At 39.2% G+C, this 17,242-nt stretch overlaps 1 protein-coding gene across 6 annotated transcripts in view; it reads left to right on the forward strand.

Moving 5' to 3' along the window:
* Nucleotides 1-17,242, forward strand: part of HERC4 (HECT and RLD domain containing E3 ubiquitin protein ligase 4) — a 47,340-nt gene that overhangs the window by 22,548 nt on the left and 7,550 nt on the right. For 3 of the 6 annotated variants that reach the window (XM_039324624.1, XM_039324622.1, XM_039324623.1), the window contains 8 exons: nt 407-596; nt 3,473-3,645; nt 5,189-5,308; nt 10,090-10,113; nt 10,426-10,524; nt 13,420-13,587; nt 13,969-14,112; nt 15,917-16,083. In XM_039324624.1, the coding sequence (XP_039180558.1) occupies nt 407-596; nt 3,473-3,645; nt 5,189-5,308; nt 10,090-10,113; nt 10,426-10,524; nt 13,420-13,587; nt 13,969-14,112; nt 15,917-16,083 (1,085 nt within the window). Of the gene's footprint in view, nt 1-406; nt 597-3,472; nt 3,646-5,188; nt 5,309-10,089; nt 10,114-10,425; nt 10,525-13,419; nt 13,588-13,968; nt 14,113-15,916; nt 16,084-17,242 lie in introns of those variants that run through there. The other 3 variants (XR_005554455.1, XM_039324625.1, XM_039324626.1) reach the window with 3 other exon arrangements.

Below are 17,242 nucleotides of genomic sequence, written 5' to 3' on the forward strand. Positions count from 1 at the left end.
GCTGAGAGGGAGTGACTAGCCCAAGGGTCTTCAAACCTGGCCCTTTTATAACTTGTGGACTTCAACTCCCAGAATTCCTCAGCTGGCTGAGGAATTCTGGAGTTGAAGTCCACAAGTCATGAAAGGGCCAAGTTTGAAGATCCCTGGACTAGCCCATCGTTTCTTTTTCATGCCTAAAGTGGGACTAGAATCTCCTGATTTCTAGCCCCGTTTAGTATCATTTGGAACAGAAATAAATGGCACAATTATGCTAGCTTTATTTAAAAATACGTACTTTGCTTTTAAAAATGATTTTTTTAAGATTGCACGACGAATAATGTGCAATCTCTTTGTATTATTCTTACTGGCTTATTCTCCCAGAACTTTTAATTTTAAAACTAGATTCTGTCTTGCGCTATGTCCCCAGGTGGCAGCCAGCTTGGAGAAGAATCTTATTCCTAAGCTGACCAGCTCCTTGCCTGATGTGGAAGCATTAAGACTATTTCTAACCCTGCCAGAATGCCCCTTGATGAACGAATCAAACAATTACATGACTTTGGCTATTCCATTTGCAACGGCTATCGTGAATCTAGAAAAGGCTCCATTGAAAGTACTTGGTAAGGTTGGTTTGTTTAATGTCAATTATAAATATGTACTGTAGGTGGTAGGTACCCTGCTGCAAAGAATGAGTACATTGCAAAGCTCAAGTAGGTGTGTATATTCTGCAGTACTTGGGTTGCGGTTGTTTTTTTATTCTTAAACTATTGAAGAGTTGTTATAAGTTTACTTTCATACATCTGATATATAAGTAACAAACCCTGTGGTTATTATTAGTGATAAAACTGTGTAAAACAGAATTTATTTTTGGGTTTCCCATATGAAGTTGGACCACATTGTTAAGAATAGTTGTTAGTGAAGGGCATATATTAAGAACTAGATAGATTCAGAAGAAGACCCAGTGATGCATTCTGTCAGTGACATTTTCAATCATTACGATATCCTCCTTGTCCATTAAGTATTGGGGAAATTTCATTTTAATATGGTTTGAACAAGACGTTGTCTCAGTGATGAAGTTTTAAAGCCATTCTTGTGAAAAGCTTAACAAAGTTTAATCATTCATTCTGATTTAAAAAAAAAAAAATCTGGTCAGATGGCAAGAGATGGAAGAGGAGGGTTTACATTTTGCCTTTTTAGTGGCATTGTGATCTCCCAATGGTAGAAAATGGTAGAAGATTCAAGACAGAGTGGTTCCTAATTGAAAGTATACTAGGGGCAAATTGCTAAAGCCCTTCCACTTCATTCTGTACTCCCTGTTTAGTTAGCTGTATTTTTTTCTTTTGGTTCTGGTTTGACGCTGTTATGGTTTTGGTAAAAAAAAATGAACCGATAGCCCTGTAAACTATGATATTAAGTTTAGCCCTTCCGAGGAAGAAACTGAGCAGGTAATCATACAGACTGAGTTTTTAAAAAACATTTAGTGTCAGGCTAGTTGTTTCCAAAACAGATTGGACAACCATTTGACTGGCATGTTAGAAGGTTTCGGCTTTGAACAGGGGATTGGACTAGAACAGTGTTTCTCAACCTTGACAATTTTAAGGCATGTGGACTTCAACTCCCAATTCTGGGAGTTGAAGTCCACATGCCTTAAAATTGTCAAGGTTGAGAAACACTGGACTAGAAGATCTCTTGAGGTCCCTTCCAGCGCTATGATTCTATGTTCGTTACAGGATTTTGAGCACTCTAGCCTTGGTGCTAGTTTGGTTTGTTGAGCACTCGCAAGAGTTAATGTAGGGGGATTTTATTAACCGTTGTGTTCCTAAGGATCACTTTTATTCCATATATTTTTAAGTATGGTGCAGACAATATCCAGCGTTCTGTTTTTCAGCTAGTTCTCTACATAATGTTTAGACATAATAATAGATACCATGTAGACTAGCAACTTCTTAGATAAGAGAATCGTAGGAATCTAATAAGCCAATCTGGCAGCGGAAGTACAATTTGTTTCAGGTAACATTGTGTTTTGACCAAAGGGTTAAGATCAGATTTTGAAAGTCCTTTCAGTATCTATTATTGCTTTTTGGAAGATCCAAACTTTTCTGCCACTACTCTTGCCTTTGACCAACAAGTAATGCACAGCACTGCATGAGTTAATTAATGAGTTAATTATATTCTTATTTTCTTAATCACAAGAACCATGATTTGTTTATAGAGTGCCATTTCTCAAAAAAGGAGATCAGGAGGATTAAAATGCTGCCAAACTACAAATCAAAACAGCAATGCCGCATCAATTTAGAGAACATTTTGGTCTCATCAGTTTTCAAATTGGTTTTAACAATTTTGATTGTTGTCTAAAACTGAATAGTGTAGGCCAAGTGTATCTTTTTATTCTAGAAAGAAATCCACAACTGGGGTATCATGATCCAAGAGAGTCTATCTCAAGTTGCAATACTTTGAGCCATTCACACAGTGGGTTTAATTTGTTTGCTGTTATTGTTCTTTTGTTGTGTGCTGTTTTTGTGTTGCACTTTGTTTTTAAATATTTTAACAACTGCAGAATCTCTGCAAATCAGGCAGTATATACATTTAATAAATGATTATTACTACTGTTACTGTTACATCACACATGGCTGGAGGTACTGAAGGAGCTAGCCTTTTAAATACTTGTCATAAGTATTTTAATGGTTTATATATTGATATGAACATCTTGTAATACATTTGTGGCTGGTGCAGAAGAGTGTTTGGAAATGGCAACTGCCAATGAAAGTCTGCTTTGCTAAGCAAACATACTGATCCTGTAACAACTGCACTGACATAAGACATAAGCCAAAGATGCTTAAACACTGTCTTCTGTGTGATATGAGCCTCCTCAAAGTTTTGTTTTGCTGATCCTGAAACCTTGACACAGTGGTTCTCAACCTGTGGGTCGGGACCCCATTTGGGGTCGAACGACCATTTCACGGGGGTCACCAAACAAGGCTGTCCGCCATTTTTCCCCCCTTTTCTTTGGCCACGCCCCTGGCACCCGGTGATGTATAAGTGGTTGGGGGTCACCACAACATGGGGAACTGTATTATGGGGTCGCGGCATTAGAAAGGTTGAGAACCACTGCCTTGACAGGAACTTTTTTCTAAGAAACTCAACTGAGAAATTTCTAGGGAGCTGCTGTTGATTCTTTCATTTTTGAAGCTGTCAGTTTCTCCCTGTAATTTTAGACACTCTATTATTTCTGCTCACTGTTTTTAAACATGGGTTGTCTCCTGTTTTAATTGGTTTAGCATGTTTGCTTGTTTTATATCTCAGTATACCGCAGAGGTTTTTCATGATTCAGAAGCAACTGAAAAGTTTTTAGTTACAATATATAGCAAATGGATGTTCTGTTTGATGTAGAGTTGGTGAAATGAGGTCATAGAGAATGTTAAATAAAAACTAATTCAACAAGCTGTAGAATGCTTCAGTCTCATAGAGTAACTGCCACCTTCTCACCTGTCTGTAGAAAACTGGTGGTCTGTATTGGAACCTCCATTGTTCCTCAGAATAGTGGAACTTTACAAAGATGTTGTAGTCCATCTTCTGAAGCTGTACAAGTTGGGTATCCCTGCTTCAGAGCAAAGAATCTTTGCAAGCTGCCTACATGCTTCACTCAAAGTTTTGGAAATATTACATAGGGTACGTCTTGGAAATCTGTATTCTTATTTGCAAGTTAAGGTTCAGACTATATCTATCTTCAGTATAATTGATACAAATATTAATTTATAGGTCTAAGATCTTTCAGAGCGCCTTCTTATTTTGTAGACAATTGGAATTTGTTTGGCAACTGTAATAGTCATTGGAGGGAACATTATCTTCTAGTGAAGAGAAATGCTTTAATTTAATAAAGCATCTGAACTGTAAATCTAAGCAAACGAATTAATATCAATTTTACCAGTAGAAATTAATATTTAAACCCATTTTACAAAAAACAAAAACCCACATCCTTTATTTTGCTACAATATGCCAAGCCAAAGTTGAAGTGGTCAGGGTACAGTTCTGATCACACTTGCAAACATTTAATTTTGATATCAATTCAAATTAGTGAATACAGTACCACTTTTTAAATCCACTACATCAGGGGTCTTCAAACTTGGCTCTTTTATGACTTGTGGACTTCACCTCCCAGAATTCCTCAGCTAGGCATGCAGGCTGAGGAATTCTGGGAGTTGAAGTCCACAAGTCATAAAAGGGCCAAGTTTGAAGACCCCTGCACTACACAATGCCACTTACTATTTCAAAAATTCAAACAGAATTTTACCACAGTTGCATTCTTTAACCAGTTTTCTCTGATCTAACAAAAAAAAAATATATACCCATCATTACAGTGCTACTTTGGTACTTAGCGTTAATTGGTTCCAAGAGGCATGAAAAACAATGAGTACCAAACAAATCATGTGACTTACCATGTGACCTTTGGCCAGGAAGAACTTCCTGTTTGTCCTTTTTCCTATGTCACCGACCTTCCCAGCATGACTGACTTCCTGCCCACCCTCTGTGGCTGTCCCATTCTTCCTTTTGCAGCAACCTTTATAGCATGGCTGACTTCCTGTCCGTTCCCCATGACCATCCCCCTTTTCCTATCACCATGCGTGAAGTTCCAAACAATCAAGTACGGGGACAACATTTTCACATCAAAATGCATTGAGTACCAAATTCAATGAGTTTTGAAGCAGTCAAATACCGAGGTACCACTGTATGACAAAAAATTTAAAATCCCTGTTATATTTATTGAAAAGAAATCATCTTATTTCCCATTTCCTTTTTAATACTATTGTTTAAATAGATCTCCAAAATTCTATTAAGAATGAATAGCGGAGGCTGTCTGTGATTGAGATAGATAAAAGTATTGAAAGTGCTGTACGGCAATCATTATTATGTGGTACGGCTTCTGGTGATAATAAAGTTCTAAAAATTATTGTGATATTTTGCTATAACTGCCTACAGAAAATTAGCAACAGTTAAATTCTTCTCAATCATTTTATTGGTCAGAAGTAGTTTAATGTTGTTATACCATGGGAAAGGGACGTTGTTTATATATGAAAATAAATATTTTCTAGTTTTTCTGTTCTTATTTATAAAGATAGCTAACATTTCATCTAGAAACGTACATTTCAGGTGGTTTAGAAGGGAAATATGAAATACTTTTAGTGACAGGTTCTCTTGTGTTTTTTAAACTTAGGTGAATGAAAGAGGTGGGCAGATAATACAGTATGATAAATTCTACATACATGAAATACAGGATTTGATTGATATAAGAAATGACTACTTCAGCTGGATCCAGCAGCAGGCATATGGAATGGTAAATGTCTTAATTTTTGCTCCCAGTGTGTGTATTATTTTTTTTAATATTTTTTTTTATTTTCCATTTATTCATACAAAATACAATTCACAAGATAAAATAAATTCATAACCATTGGTACCGCCTGCCTATTCCCCCCAGGCCGCGTCCACCCTCCCAGTGTATCTTTAAAGTATGTCACATGACGGTGAATTGTAGATAGTGCAGTTCTTCATTTTTATTATTTCCAACCTTTACTGAGCATGTTGCATGATTTTGCCCATACAAAATTAGGCTGTGGTGAGAAATGTGTGTCATTTTCTGGCTGTGGTTTTCTAGTAGGGATTTTTCCTCTGATAAAATATGTCTAAAATAGATTTATGTTGGGATATTTAGACTGGTTCTATTTAGACTGGTTCTGGGATATTTAGACTGATTCTATTTAGACTGGTTCTCAGTTTTTCTGTTATTTCTGTTACCTGACATAATATCTATACGTCATATGTCTATATGTCTTTATCAGCATTGGAGAAGCTGATAGATGCTTTTAAAATAGCTACAGGAAATCCTTGCTGCCTGTGATAATTGGGACTGGGAACTGTGCCATTAAACAACATGGTGGTGAAGCACAATGTCATGTTATTGTGCCAACTTAAGACAGGAGTTCTAGCAGTTTCCGTTGCCATTGTTAAGCACCCAGTCATAATGTCCCATGATCACCATTTGTAGTCTTCTGCTGGCTTCCCCATTGATTTTGCTTGTTGGAATCTGTCAATGAAGGTGGCAAATGGCAACCGCGGGATGCTGCAATATTGTAGTTGGGAGCTGGTTGCCCAGCGCCTAAATCAGCATCGTAATTATGAGAATGTCACAACAGCCGCAACTGTGAGACTGGCTGAAAGTCTCCTTTCTTCATTGCCATCTACTTTCAAGCAGACTAAGTGGTCATTAAACGGGAACTGTCTGTGTCAAGTAGGCGGTGCTGAGTTTAGGCAGAACGGTAAAGAAAGTGACATAAACTGCAGTGAGAAGGATAAGGTGCAAAAGCTGAACTTGTTCAGCCACTTGCAATTGCAAAGTAAGATTGTGTTCGGTGAGCCCCTTTGAACTATTTAAAGTGTTTGAGGTGCATTGCAGAAGATAGTAGCCAATTAAGTAAATTTTTAAAAGCCCTTTTAGTCTGGGTTTAAAAAGTGAAAGATGTCCTTGAATTAAGTTGTAATTAGGAAAATACCACCAGCAGCAGCAGCAGCAGCACAGAAATAGTTTGCATTCTTTTAGGACAGATATGTCAATCTCAAGGCCCGTGGGCCAGATCCAGCCTGTGATTTCTTTAGATATGGCCCGCAAGCAGGCTAGGAGGAGGAGGTGCTTGAGTAGTTACCTCTTCACTTCTTTAGGTGTCTTGTCAATGGCAGTAGCACTAGCGGGGAGTGCAACGGGAGCCTCTCCAACGCCTGGAACTGGTATGGGTCAGAGCAGCCAGGTGGGCGTGGCTGGGTAGGTGTGGCCAGGAAGGTGGCAGCCGGCCCGGCCCCAGGACAGCTTGAGCCACACGGAACAAGTTGCACCATCTAACTCAGTGGTTTTCAACCGGTGGGTCGGGACCCCATTTGGGGTCGAACGACCATTTCACGGGGGTCGCCAAACAACGCAGTCCTCCATTTTTTCCCCCTTTTCCTTAGCTGTGCTACTCCCTTTTATTCTATTGGCTTTTGAAAGCCAATAGAATAGACTCTCTTGAATAGAGTCTAATTCTATTGGCTTTCAAAAGCCAATAGGAATTGTCCAGGCTGTCTCTGCCCTGCTGAGCCCGCCAAAAGTCCCATTCTGCAAACGGTGCTGCACCAGTTGAGTAGTCCTCGACTTACAACTGTTGGGTAGTCCTCGACTTACGACCGGTTGGGGGGGGTCACAGCATTAAAAAGGTTGAGGACCACTGATCTAACTTGACATGGGGACAACTTGGTGCCCCACAAGCTCCTCGCCTCCCCAAACTGCCGGCAGCCAAGCCTGTGCACACGCACGCACACACTGCATTCCAAATTTGGGGAATTTTATCCACAGAGGAAGGAAAGGTCCTTCTCCCCAAGCCCAGGCATGATTGGCAGCTTGCCAGCTCAGATGTGGATAAAAGTCACCAAACTTGGAATGGTGTGTGCGTACATGCACAGAAACATTATTCTCCCAGTCCCAAACAACTGAGCATTGCCGTTTCCCTGTCCGGTGTCCCCTCTGGGCAAAGTAGGAGGCAGAGGGCGACGCTGCTACACATGGAAGCACAGAATCAAACTTTGCCTTGACAGATCTCTGGAGAGCAAGAAGAGGAGGCAGGGGAGCAGCGCTGCCCGATCCTGCACGAGGGAAGTGGGCCCTTCTCGAAAAGGATACTGGCTTGTTGGGGCAGACTTCCTTCACGCAGCTCCCCATCACCCCTTCTTCTCTCCAGAGATCTTTGTAATTCAACCAAGAACTTTGGGGTGCTGCACGCACACATACACCAGTCCAAGCTTGGAGACTTTTATCCACATCTGAGCTGGCAAGCTGCCAATCATAATGGCTTGGGGAGATGGACCTCTTCTTCCTCTGTGGATAAAAGCCCCCAAATTTGGAATGTGGTGTCTTATGTATGTGTGCATGCAGGCCCACACAGTTGGCTGCTGGCAGTTTGGGGAGGCAAGTTTGTGGGGCACCGAGTTGTCCCCATGTCGAGTTAGCCAGTGCGACTTGTTCCGTTGTGACCCAGTCATCCTGAGTTAGTGGAGCTGGGCTGGCTGTGCCTACCCTAGTGGTTCTCAACCTTTCTAATGCTGTGAACCCATAATACAGTTCCCCATGTTGTGGTGACCCCCAAGTGGGTGTGGCTACCAATAAGAGGGAGTAGGACAGCTAGGGAAAAGGGAACAAAATGGTGGACAGCATGGTTTGGCGACCCCCATGAAATGGTCGTTCGATCCCAAATGGGGTCCCGACCCACAGGTTGAGAACCACTGGCCTACCCAGACATGCTCACCTGCCCATACCGAGTCAGCCGCATCAAGTGAGAGGCATCAAGCCAGCCATGTTGAGCTGGCCATGTCCAGCCAGCCACGGCTACCTAGTAGTGGCAACCTGGTTGTAATCACCCAGCCACGTCCATCTGGCAACCATAATGCTGATGCGGCCCTCGATGAAATTATGTTCAACGCCCCTGTTTCTAGGATGCTCTTCTTCCACATTTCTGCTTTCCTGGAATTTCATGATAATTTTCCATTTGATTACTAGTGACATTCTGATTTTGTTGATACTGAGCTTTCTGAACAGAGAAAAGAACCTCCTGCAAGCATCCATAGAAAAATCGTAAAGAACATTCCCCTTCGCCCTTCTACGTGGGGCGGGGAAGGAGAAAATGGCATGTAGCTTTTTTAAAAAAGGCTACCATAATGTCAGACTAACAAAACAAATTTTGTTGGGGCACTTCCTTATCGTCACATTTCATATCTAACTTTGTTTTCTGTATTAAGAAAATCCATCTCGCTGGTCCATTAGAAAACTTGGCAGGTATTAATTAGTGTTACATGCATTTTGTATTTAAAAAATGTCAGGTACAAACCTGAATATGAAAGTACTTTTATACTGTTTATAATGTGTGTGTGTGTGTGGGGGGGGGTGATATATCTGGGTTGGAAATGTGATAGATTACCTGGATTGTGAGTGTCTCTTGCTCAGAAATGTTTATCTCAAGTTTCTGGTGTATGTCTTGTTTGAGCTGTCAAGCCCTAATTGAGATAATATCCAAGGTCAGAACATGGTCTCTTAGTTTATACCAGTAAATATTTGGGAACTGCAAAACCTTTGCATCATTAAATGACTTTAATCAAAATGCTAGGATCTTACTAAGGATCTGCCCTCAAGTCTCTCCATGATCTACTCAGATATGTAGGCTATCCTTGTTTGACTTCACAGTTTCAGTGAGGCAATGCCATCTGTTGTTTCTCCACTTCTTCAGCTCAGCAAAAGCAGGCTCTGAAATCATCACTGCCATCCCGCTATATATGATTGTATTTTTAGATCAGAAATGCCTCTTTCTTTTTTCTTTTTCTTTTGTATTTCAAGTCTGAAATAATTTTGGAATTGCTTTGGAGAGTAGCCAAGAGGCAATTTAGAATAAATGGAATAGAAGTATTGATTGAGGAATATCCTTCTGTTAATAACTCAAGAAATGGAAAGCTGAGTTTAGTTTTCCCGTTAAGAGTGCTATTTGGTCAAAGTCTCTCAGGGTGATTGGAGAGAATATTGGGAATAAATGTTCTAATTGGCTGATACTTTAAAGCTGGAGATCCTTATTCTTCAGCAGCAAACTGGTTTATTGGCTGACACAATCTCATTAGAATATGCCTTCCTGTCTCTCTGCCCCATCCTTTCATTTAATGGTTTTTTGCATGCTTAGCACTTTCAGAAGTGAAAAAACTAGAATTTTAGTATTAAGAACCCAGAGTGGCCAAAGAAGAAACCCAAGAAAGATCAAAGGACACTCCAGCATAGCAATCTCACAAGGACAGCAATCCTGTTGTCCTTGGGAAGTGGCATAGTGATATACTTGAGGGTGGGGTGGGGGACTGGCATGGAGGTGATAATGCTTATCTTAGTCTTTGCTCATTGTTGTCTCATCAGCTCCATTCCCTGTAAGCATAGAACAAATAGACCAGAAGTACTTATTTCTTGGGGTTTGGCACTGTAAGAAAGTGGAAATTTACATGCCCAAACTAACTGTACCTTTTTTTCTTAATTACTGCTGCCTCTTATGCATTTGTTGTGACTAGGATATCAGCCATGGATTAAATGAGGTAAGTGATTAATTATTAGAGTAACAGTTTAGGAACCAGACACAATAAAATTAACTTTTTGGCTTTATTCATAGATCTTGAGATTACACCGATAATACCCATTTGGAAATTATCTGGTCAGATCTGGATTATCAAAGAAGAAACTGCATATAATTAATATATCAATAATAAAGATTGCTCAACTGCATCTATTGACTTACACGTTTAAACTTAGCTTCTTCTTGTAGCCAACCTTTATTTCATAAATTAAGCAATGTTTTTTCAGATTTATTTTCAAGTAAGTCTCTTCCCCCCCCCCTTTTTTTTTTTTAGGTGTCAGATGGACCAGTTACAATTTGCACCTATCCCTTCGTATTTGACGCCCAGGCAAAGACAACACTCTTGCAAACAGATGCAGTCCTGCAGATGCAGGTAAATTAATATGGGCTTTACTATTTTTAAAACGATGTGCAGAGCAAGGATGATTATTCCTTGATTAATTTAACTAAAAAGTGTGTGCTTTGCCTTTACGGAATGTAACTTTTCCTGCATCTTCATTATTTGAAAAATGCTTTATAATCTTATTTCTTATAAAAGGGAAACTTTGGGCACTGGTTTTGGTTGAGGGTGGTGCTTGGCCTTGAGTGGCTGCTCTAGCCATCACCTTCAAGAATGGGCAGAGAACATTAGTATAGTCAGAATCAGAGCTAAATATTATTTAATTCAATTGACATAAGTAAATGCATACCATTTACTTTATTCCCTTTCTGGGATAAGGAACATTATACCAAAAAAAGTAAGAAATTATAAGCCAAAGAAATTAAGGAAAGGGGGGGGGGAAATATTGATAACTTTAGTTTATACTGGCACTATACCCGTCCATGTCTTTCCATCCTTGCAATATCTTTATTTCTACAGAATCTGTAAATTGCTTTTACACTGCCTTTTTGTATAAACTTTTCACCACTCTTTATGAGGATCTCATCAACTGTGTTCATGATTTTTGAGCCTTCTACTCTTACCACATTCATTCCTTCTTCTCCTTGTATTTCTTTGTAGTTCAGGCCTAACGGATTCTCTCTGTTTGACTAAGCAACCTCAAGTCCACATTAATTCATCACTCATTCATTCTTGATCCCATCTTTTTTTGTTCCTTAAAAAATCAATTTCTGCTACATTCCACTTACTTTTATGTGTTCCCCAATATTCTGTTTTGTATACAGAGCTATTTTATGTTTGACAGTCATTCCTTCCTTCCAGCAGATTACGTACTATCCACTATATTTTTTATCAGCATTCATATGTTCTAGTTTGCCATTTATATGCAACTTCAGTTGTTCAGTTCATTTTCCTATCCAACACAATTATCTCGATCTTTGATACATTAATTTTCAGCTTAAATCCCACTAATTGCTATGCACAATCTCGTATTCTTCAAATCATTAAGATTCTTAGCTACCCACATGGATCATCTACATTAAAACTATAGCTTGTTCAGATTCCCAGCAATACTTCCTAATATCATTGTAAGCATGTAGAGTATGTTGAAGTAATCCACTCAGGAGGTGACTAAGGTATGAGTGACTGAAAGCAGTGCTTCCCAGTCCAGAAAGGGGCATAGCAGCTGGTGCACAAAGTTGTGCAAAAGCCTTCTGAGTTATGACTACCATCTGCTGTTTGAGTCCAGGAGGACCACAAGTTGCACACTAATTCCATTCCTTGGATGGAAAACTCTTAGACCCAGGGAGTCCTCAAATTCACAGCCACTCAGTTTTTGCCAGGATTGACCTGTTCTCCCCATTGAGCCCTGCATGACCTCTGGACATTCAGGCAGAATCTCCCAAAAAAAATCACTTGGTCGGTCTGGAGTTGGAAATGTAAAGCTAGATATCAACGCTCCATGTTGATGTTAAATAGAATGGGGAGAGTGTTATGCCCAAAGGGACACTGTAGAGAAGGGACTGTGGGCTAGATCCCTCCCACCTAACCCCATGAGCATCAACTGGGACCAACTCTGGCTAATCCCACCCTTCCCCCCACCCCCTCCCTCCCTCCCCCCCTCTCACACACACGCGCACACACACACACACACATCATCTGATCTTGTTCTTCATTATGACCATTTACCGTCCACTCACATATAAATTCCTGGAATTTTATGTACTCATAGCAGCTTAAATGACACCAGTTTGTACCTTCTGTTACACATTTTAAACCATTCACAATTATATCCATTCATTTATATATTATATGGATTTATCAGATGAATTCCACAAGAACAGTCCACCTTCATTGAGATCTTTTATATTCTTCCCCTTTCTCTTAGTTTTATTTTGCTGGTTTATCTTAGTTTCACAAATACATAGGTATTTTATTCATTTCTTCATTCATTTTAATTTAGTTTCATTCCTTCATTCATTAATTTATGTCGTTTACCATTTTGCATTCCAATCATAATATCTTGTAATTGCCAATAGATAGGCCCCTAACACTGAGCTCTATTGCCAATCATGGCTTGAACCACTTGAGTTTCCATGTAATTTTTTTAAAGTAAGATATAAAAGGTGTATACCAGGGTACCAGGCTAACTCCAAACATTCCCAAGCTGTTCTGCGCAATCAGGATCTTCAACAACAAGAGTATTTTGTAAGTCAATATCATTGCCTTCATGCCACCAGCTTGGAGAAACATACAATATACTGAAACATCCTCAATATATAGTGCAGTTTAAATTTATAAAACATAAGATAATGAAATTCAGCCACTATGGTTTTTCTCACAGTGTTCCTTTAATCACACTGAACATTGCAGTTTAATGAAAAAAAAAATGGGGTGTCACATTGATGGAGACTTAAGTCATTGGGCTTGGGCTTTTGATTGGGTTCTCTTACATCAGGGGTCTTCAAACTTGGCCCTTTTATGATTTGTGGACGAACTCCCAGCCGGTGTGCCTAGCTGAGGAATTCTGGGCGTTGAAGTCCACAAGTCATAAAAGGGCCAGGTTTGAAGATCCCTGTCTTACAAAATCTGTGGTGTTGTCACTGCAGTTGCCAAACAGCCTTTCAAACAACATCATCCTTATTGTTGAGCACTGATGAGGTCAGAGCAAGCTTTAGGCAGCAAGAAATCTCTTTGTTAGGAACAATGTGCTTGTCATCTGGGGAGAGAAGATGGAGAAAAACTTCACTCTAAGAGGCAAATGCTGGAAATCACCATTAATATAACTTTACTAACTTCTTATGAATTTTCTTAAATGTAAACTCTGTCTTTGTCCCATGTTCACTACTCTAACTGCTTCTCCTAAGGATTTTACTTGATTTTTCCCAGATGGCTGTTGACCAGGCTCACAGACAGAATTTCTCATCTATTTTTCTCCCAGTATTTGAATCTGTCAATCCATGTCTGATCTTAATTGTGCGCAGAGAAAATATCGTGGGGGATGCCATGGAAGTTCTAAGGAAAACACAAAATCTAGATTACAAGAAACCTCTCAAGGTATGTCACGTTGGCATATTTTAAATTCTTGATCCACACATCAGCTTAACAATTGTGATTCTCCCTCCTCTGCTCTTTCCCTTCTAAAGGTTCATCTTGGAAATGCTCATTTTGGGATGCCGACTTCTTGAGCAGAAAAACATCTGGCCCATAAAGGATTTCTGTAGTCCCAGCCATTTAAAAATACAATCACTGTTATTTATTTATTTTAAAAAAAACTGAAGCTTCATTAATGTATTTGAATATCAAAAATTAAGAGCAATGTGAGATCCGTGACAAATTTGCTTTTAAAAAAAATATGTATTCTGTTATCCGTGCAACGAATCTGTACTTGAATGTAACATTTATATCTTAGTACGCTAACTTCATTGCCAATGTTAGGTTATTTTTGTAGGTGAGGAAGCTGTTGATGCAGGTGGAGTCCGCAAAGAATTTTTCCTACTTATTATGAGAGAACTGTTAGATCCCAAGTATGGAATGTTTAGATACGATGAAAATTCGAGACTGATCTGGTTCTCAGACAAGGTATGTAGTCGGTATGATGGGGGTATTTTTGCTAGTGTGATGGCAGTGAATAGATTTTGGTTTGCCTTGCAAACTGATCCTAAGTGTGGTTAAAAAAAATACTTTATTCTATTTAGACCAGTGCACATCAATTATTCTCTTGTGCTTCCTGCTGGGATTTCTGCATCGGGCTTTGTGCTTCAGCTTGGATGGGTTACCTTCCCACATTTCTAGATCGGCAGCTATATGTGATTATGTGCTTTCTGGCTGAGGTCTGATATTTGTCACTTGTTAGGGAGAAGAACATTTGCAATGGGTGAGGGAGCAGGATCTATGTTTTGTACTTAGATATAGGACTTCTAAGCTGTGATTTGCTTTATTCTAGGAAAACATGCTGTTTTTCCATTTGCAACGTTAAAATTAATATACAATCAATGGCGTTATATGAAAAGCAATAGCATCAGCAGTGTAATTTGCTCATTACAACAATTGTGGAATAAGTAGACCTTTTTTTTAAAAAAAGCAGATAGTTAAAGAATAAAAATTGGTACCAGATGAGCTTCTAGAAGGATAATTTTGCAATGGAAGGGCCATGCGGCAAACGTCCTTTTTGCAATTATGATCTGCCCTGCTTCAGAAAATGTCTAAAGCTGAAGAAGAATCAAGAAGCGAGTATTATATGGACACTTCAGCCAGATTGAATGCAAAAAGGCATATAAACATTTGTCTTAAGCAGCTTTAAAGACTGAAATATCTCAATTTGTGCTCAAAAGTGCACAGCTATTTCACTCATGTTAGACTAGTGCAGGAGTAGGCAACCTTGGTTCTTTTATGACTTGTAGACTTCAACTCTCAGAATTCCTGAGCCAGCATGGCTCAGCTTGGAAACCTCTCCCTTTCCCCTCAGCATGGCTGGCTCAGGAATTCTGGGAGTTGAAGTCCACGAGTCAGAAAAGAGCCAAGGTTGCCTATCCCTGGACTAGTGCATATGCAAAATTTCTTTCCTCCAATTTTCTTTTGCAAATCAACAGTTCTCTGGGGCACGTTGAGCTGAAAGAACAGTTGGCTCCTAGTCACCTAGTGAGTTTTCATGGTTGAGGATGGACTTGAGTCTTCCCAATACTTAACCTACTACACCAGTCGATTGTATATGGCTCTTAGAAACAATTTACATAGTCCACACAAGTCTCCCCTAGTCTCCCCTTCTCCTACTCCCAGGTAGGCTGCAAAGGACCATCATCTAGAACACGAGTGTCAAACTTTGCAAAATATTACAGCATATAAGAAGTTGCAAGACTATATCAGCATAACTGATGAATTGTACAGAGTTGTGTTGACCTCTAAGGATGCCAGATACAATGGGAGCTTTAAATTGCTCATTTGATACTTTGGGGGAGAAGGTGATCCCATTTACTCTTTGAAGTTAGCCTCTGATATGGGGGAACAAATATGAAAGCACACACTCCATCTTCTTCCCTCAACCTATCTCGTGTTGTGCCATTTGACTCCTACCCACATAGTGGCCCATACCAGTTTAATTGATATAATATGGGAAGATTGTCAAAGTAGACAATAGTTATTTTTTCTGAGGGAAAGTAGCTGGTTAGAAGAATCTTTAATAATGTAGATACCAGTCTGAAACAGATAAGATAATTTTCAGTGTTTTGGCTTCCTAAAAGGTTCAAATTTTACTTGAGGTTTGACATTTATTGAACACACACATTACTTGTAGAACTTAGACAATATGTATTTCTTTATGGAACGGTGTTGCTTAACCTTATTTTGCTTTGCTTTCTGTTGAGTTACTTTTTGTTTGTGTTCACAGACCTTTGAAGACAGTGACTTGTTTCACCTGATTGGTGTTGTTTGCGGACTAGCAATATATAATTTTACTATTGTAGAACTTCACTTTCCATTGGCTTTATATAAGAAGCTTCTGAATAAGAAACCTTCCCTGGAAGACCTCAAAGAGTTAATGCCTGATGTTGGCAGGTGAACACAGTTGTGGTTGATATTACAATATAGAAATTAAATTATCTTTGCTTTGGCTTGTTTCATTAGTGCAGTGTTTCCCAAACTTGACAATTTTAAGGCATGTGGACTTCAACTCCCAGAATTCCACAGCCAGCATTGCTGGCTGTGGAATTCTGGGAGTTGAAGTCCACATGCCTTAAAATTGTCAAGTTTGGGAAACACTGCATTAGTGAAAAGAATTAAGTTCAGTATTGTTAATCACAAGATGACATGTTGCGTACTTTACTCTGCTTAGATTATTAATACACATTTGTGGTTTAATTAATCTTGATTTAATGTTCTTGGTTAACAACATGAATAGGATGATGAGAAGCATTTGGTGGCTATTCTAAGAAGTCAGTGCTATCAATTTTTGATTTGAGATCATTTCTTCCCCTTGGCCCAGCCTGTTTTCTGGGCTTCATATTTTTTCTGAAATCTGGGTAGAAGAAAAAAAGGGCGAGGCCAGACTTTGTAAGATAGAAGAAAGTCCTGAATGAAAATACGAAGTCTGGCTGGCATTTTCATTGCTTTTCCCTAGTTTGGAATTACAGTACAACTCAATTAAAATAAACACATTTTAAAAATGAGAAATTTTACTTATACATATTTAAAAACATATCCTTTAAAACTTTGGAATGAAGGCCGTCAAAATTAAAATAGGCAATGTGACATGGTTTGCCTTAAGATAGTGCCGTCAAGATGAATTTTTGCGTAGTTGAGGAAAATTATGCCATATGCCGGAATGTTAGGCACATGCTATTAAATGGTGCCTGGAATTAGAATAGGTAGTGACCTTGTAGTACTGTAAATGAAATATTTACCTATGGAGTGATTTTAATCTAATTGTCAAAATAGCATGCATTTGTGAGGAACTATCTAAGTTTGCAAAAGAAGAAAATATTTTGGGGGGGGGGGTGGAGCATGAAGGGTTGGGAGGAGACCAGAAAAGGTACCATAAGAGCTGAAAATTCTCAAAGAAGAATGAATGCTGGATAATTGAACTGAGGGGGCTCCATTCTGCATTGCAATGTTTTGTGGATGTACCTCCTTGCTCTCAGTTTTGATAGAAAAATAGCAAAAGCTTTCAAGTTTGCAGAGTCTAACTAAATTCTGCTGTTGCTGAAATGAAAGATTA

The sequence above is a fragment of the Crotalus tigris genome, unplaced genomic scaffold (assembly GCF_016545835.1).
Source record: "Crotalus tigris isolate CLP2741 ecotype Arizona unplaced genomic scaffold, ASM1654583v1 scf7180000024304.1987388, whole genome shotgun sequence".
In the NCBI taxonomy this organism is placed as follows: Eukaryota; Metazoa; Chordata; class Lepidosauria; order Squamata; family Viperidae; genus Crotalus; species Crotalus tigris.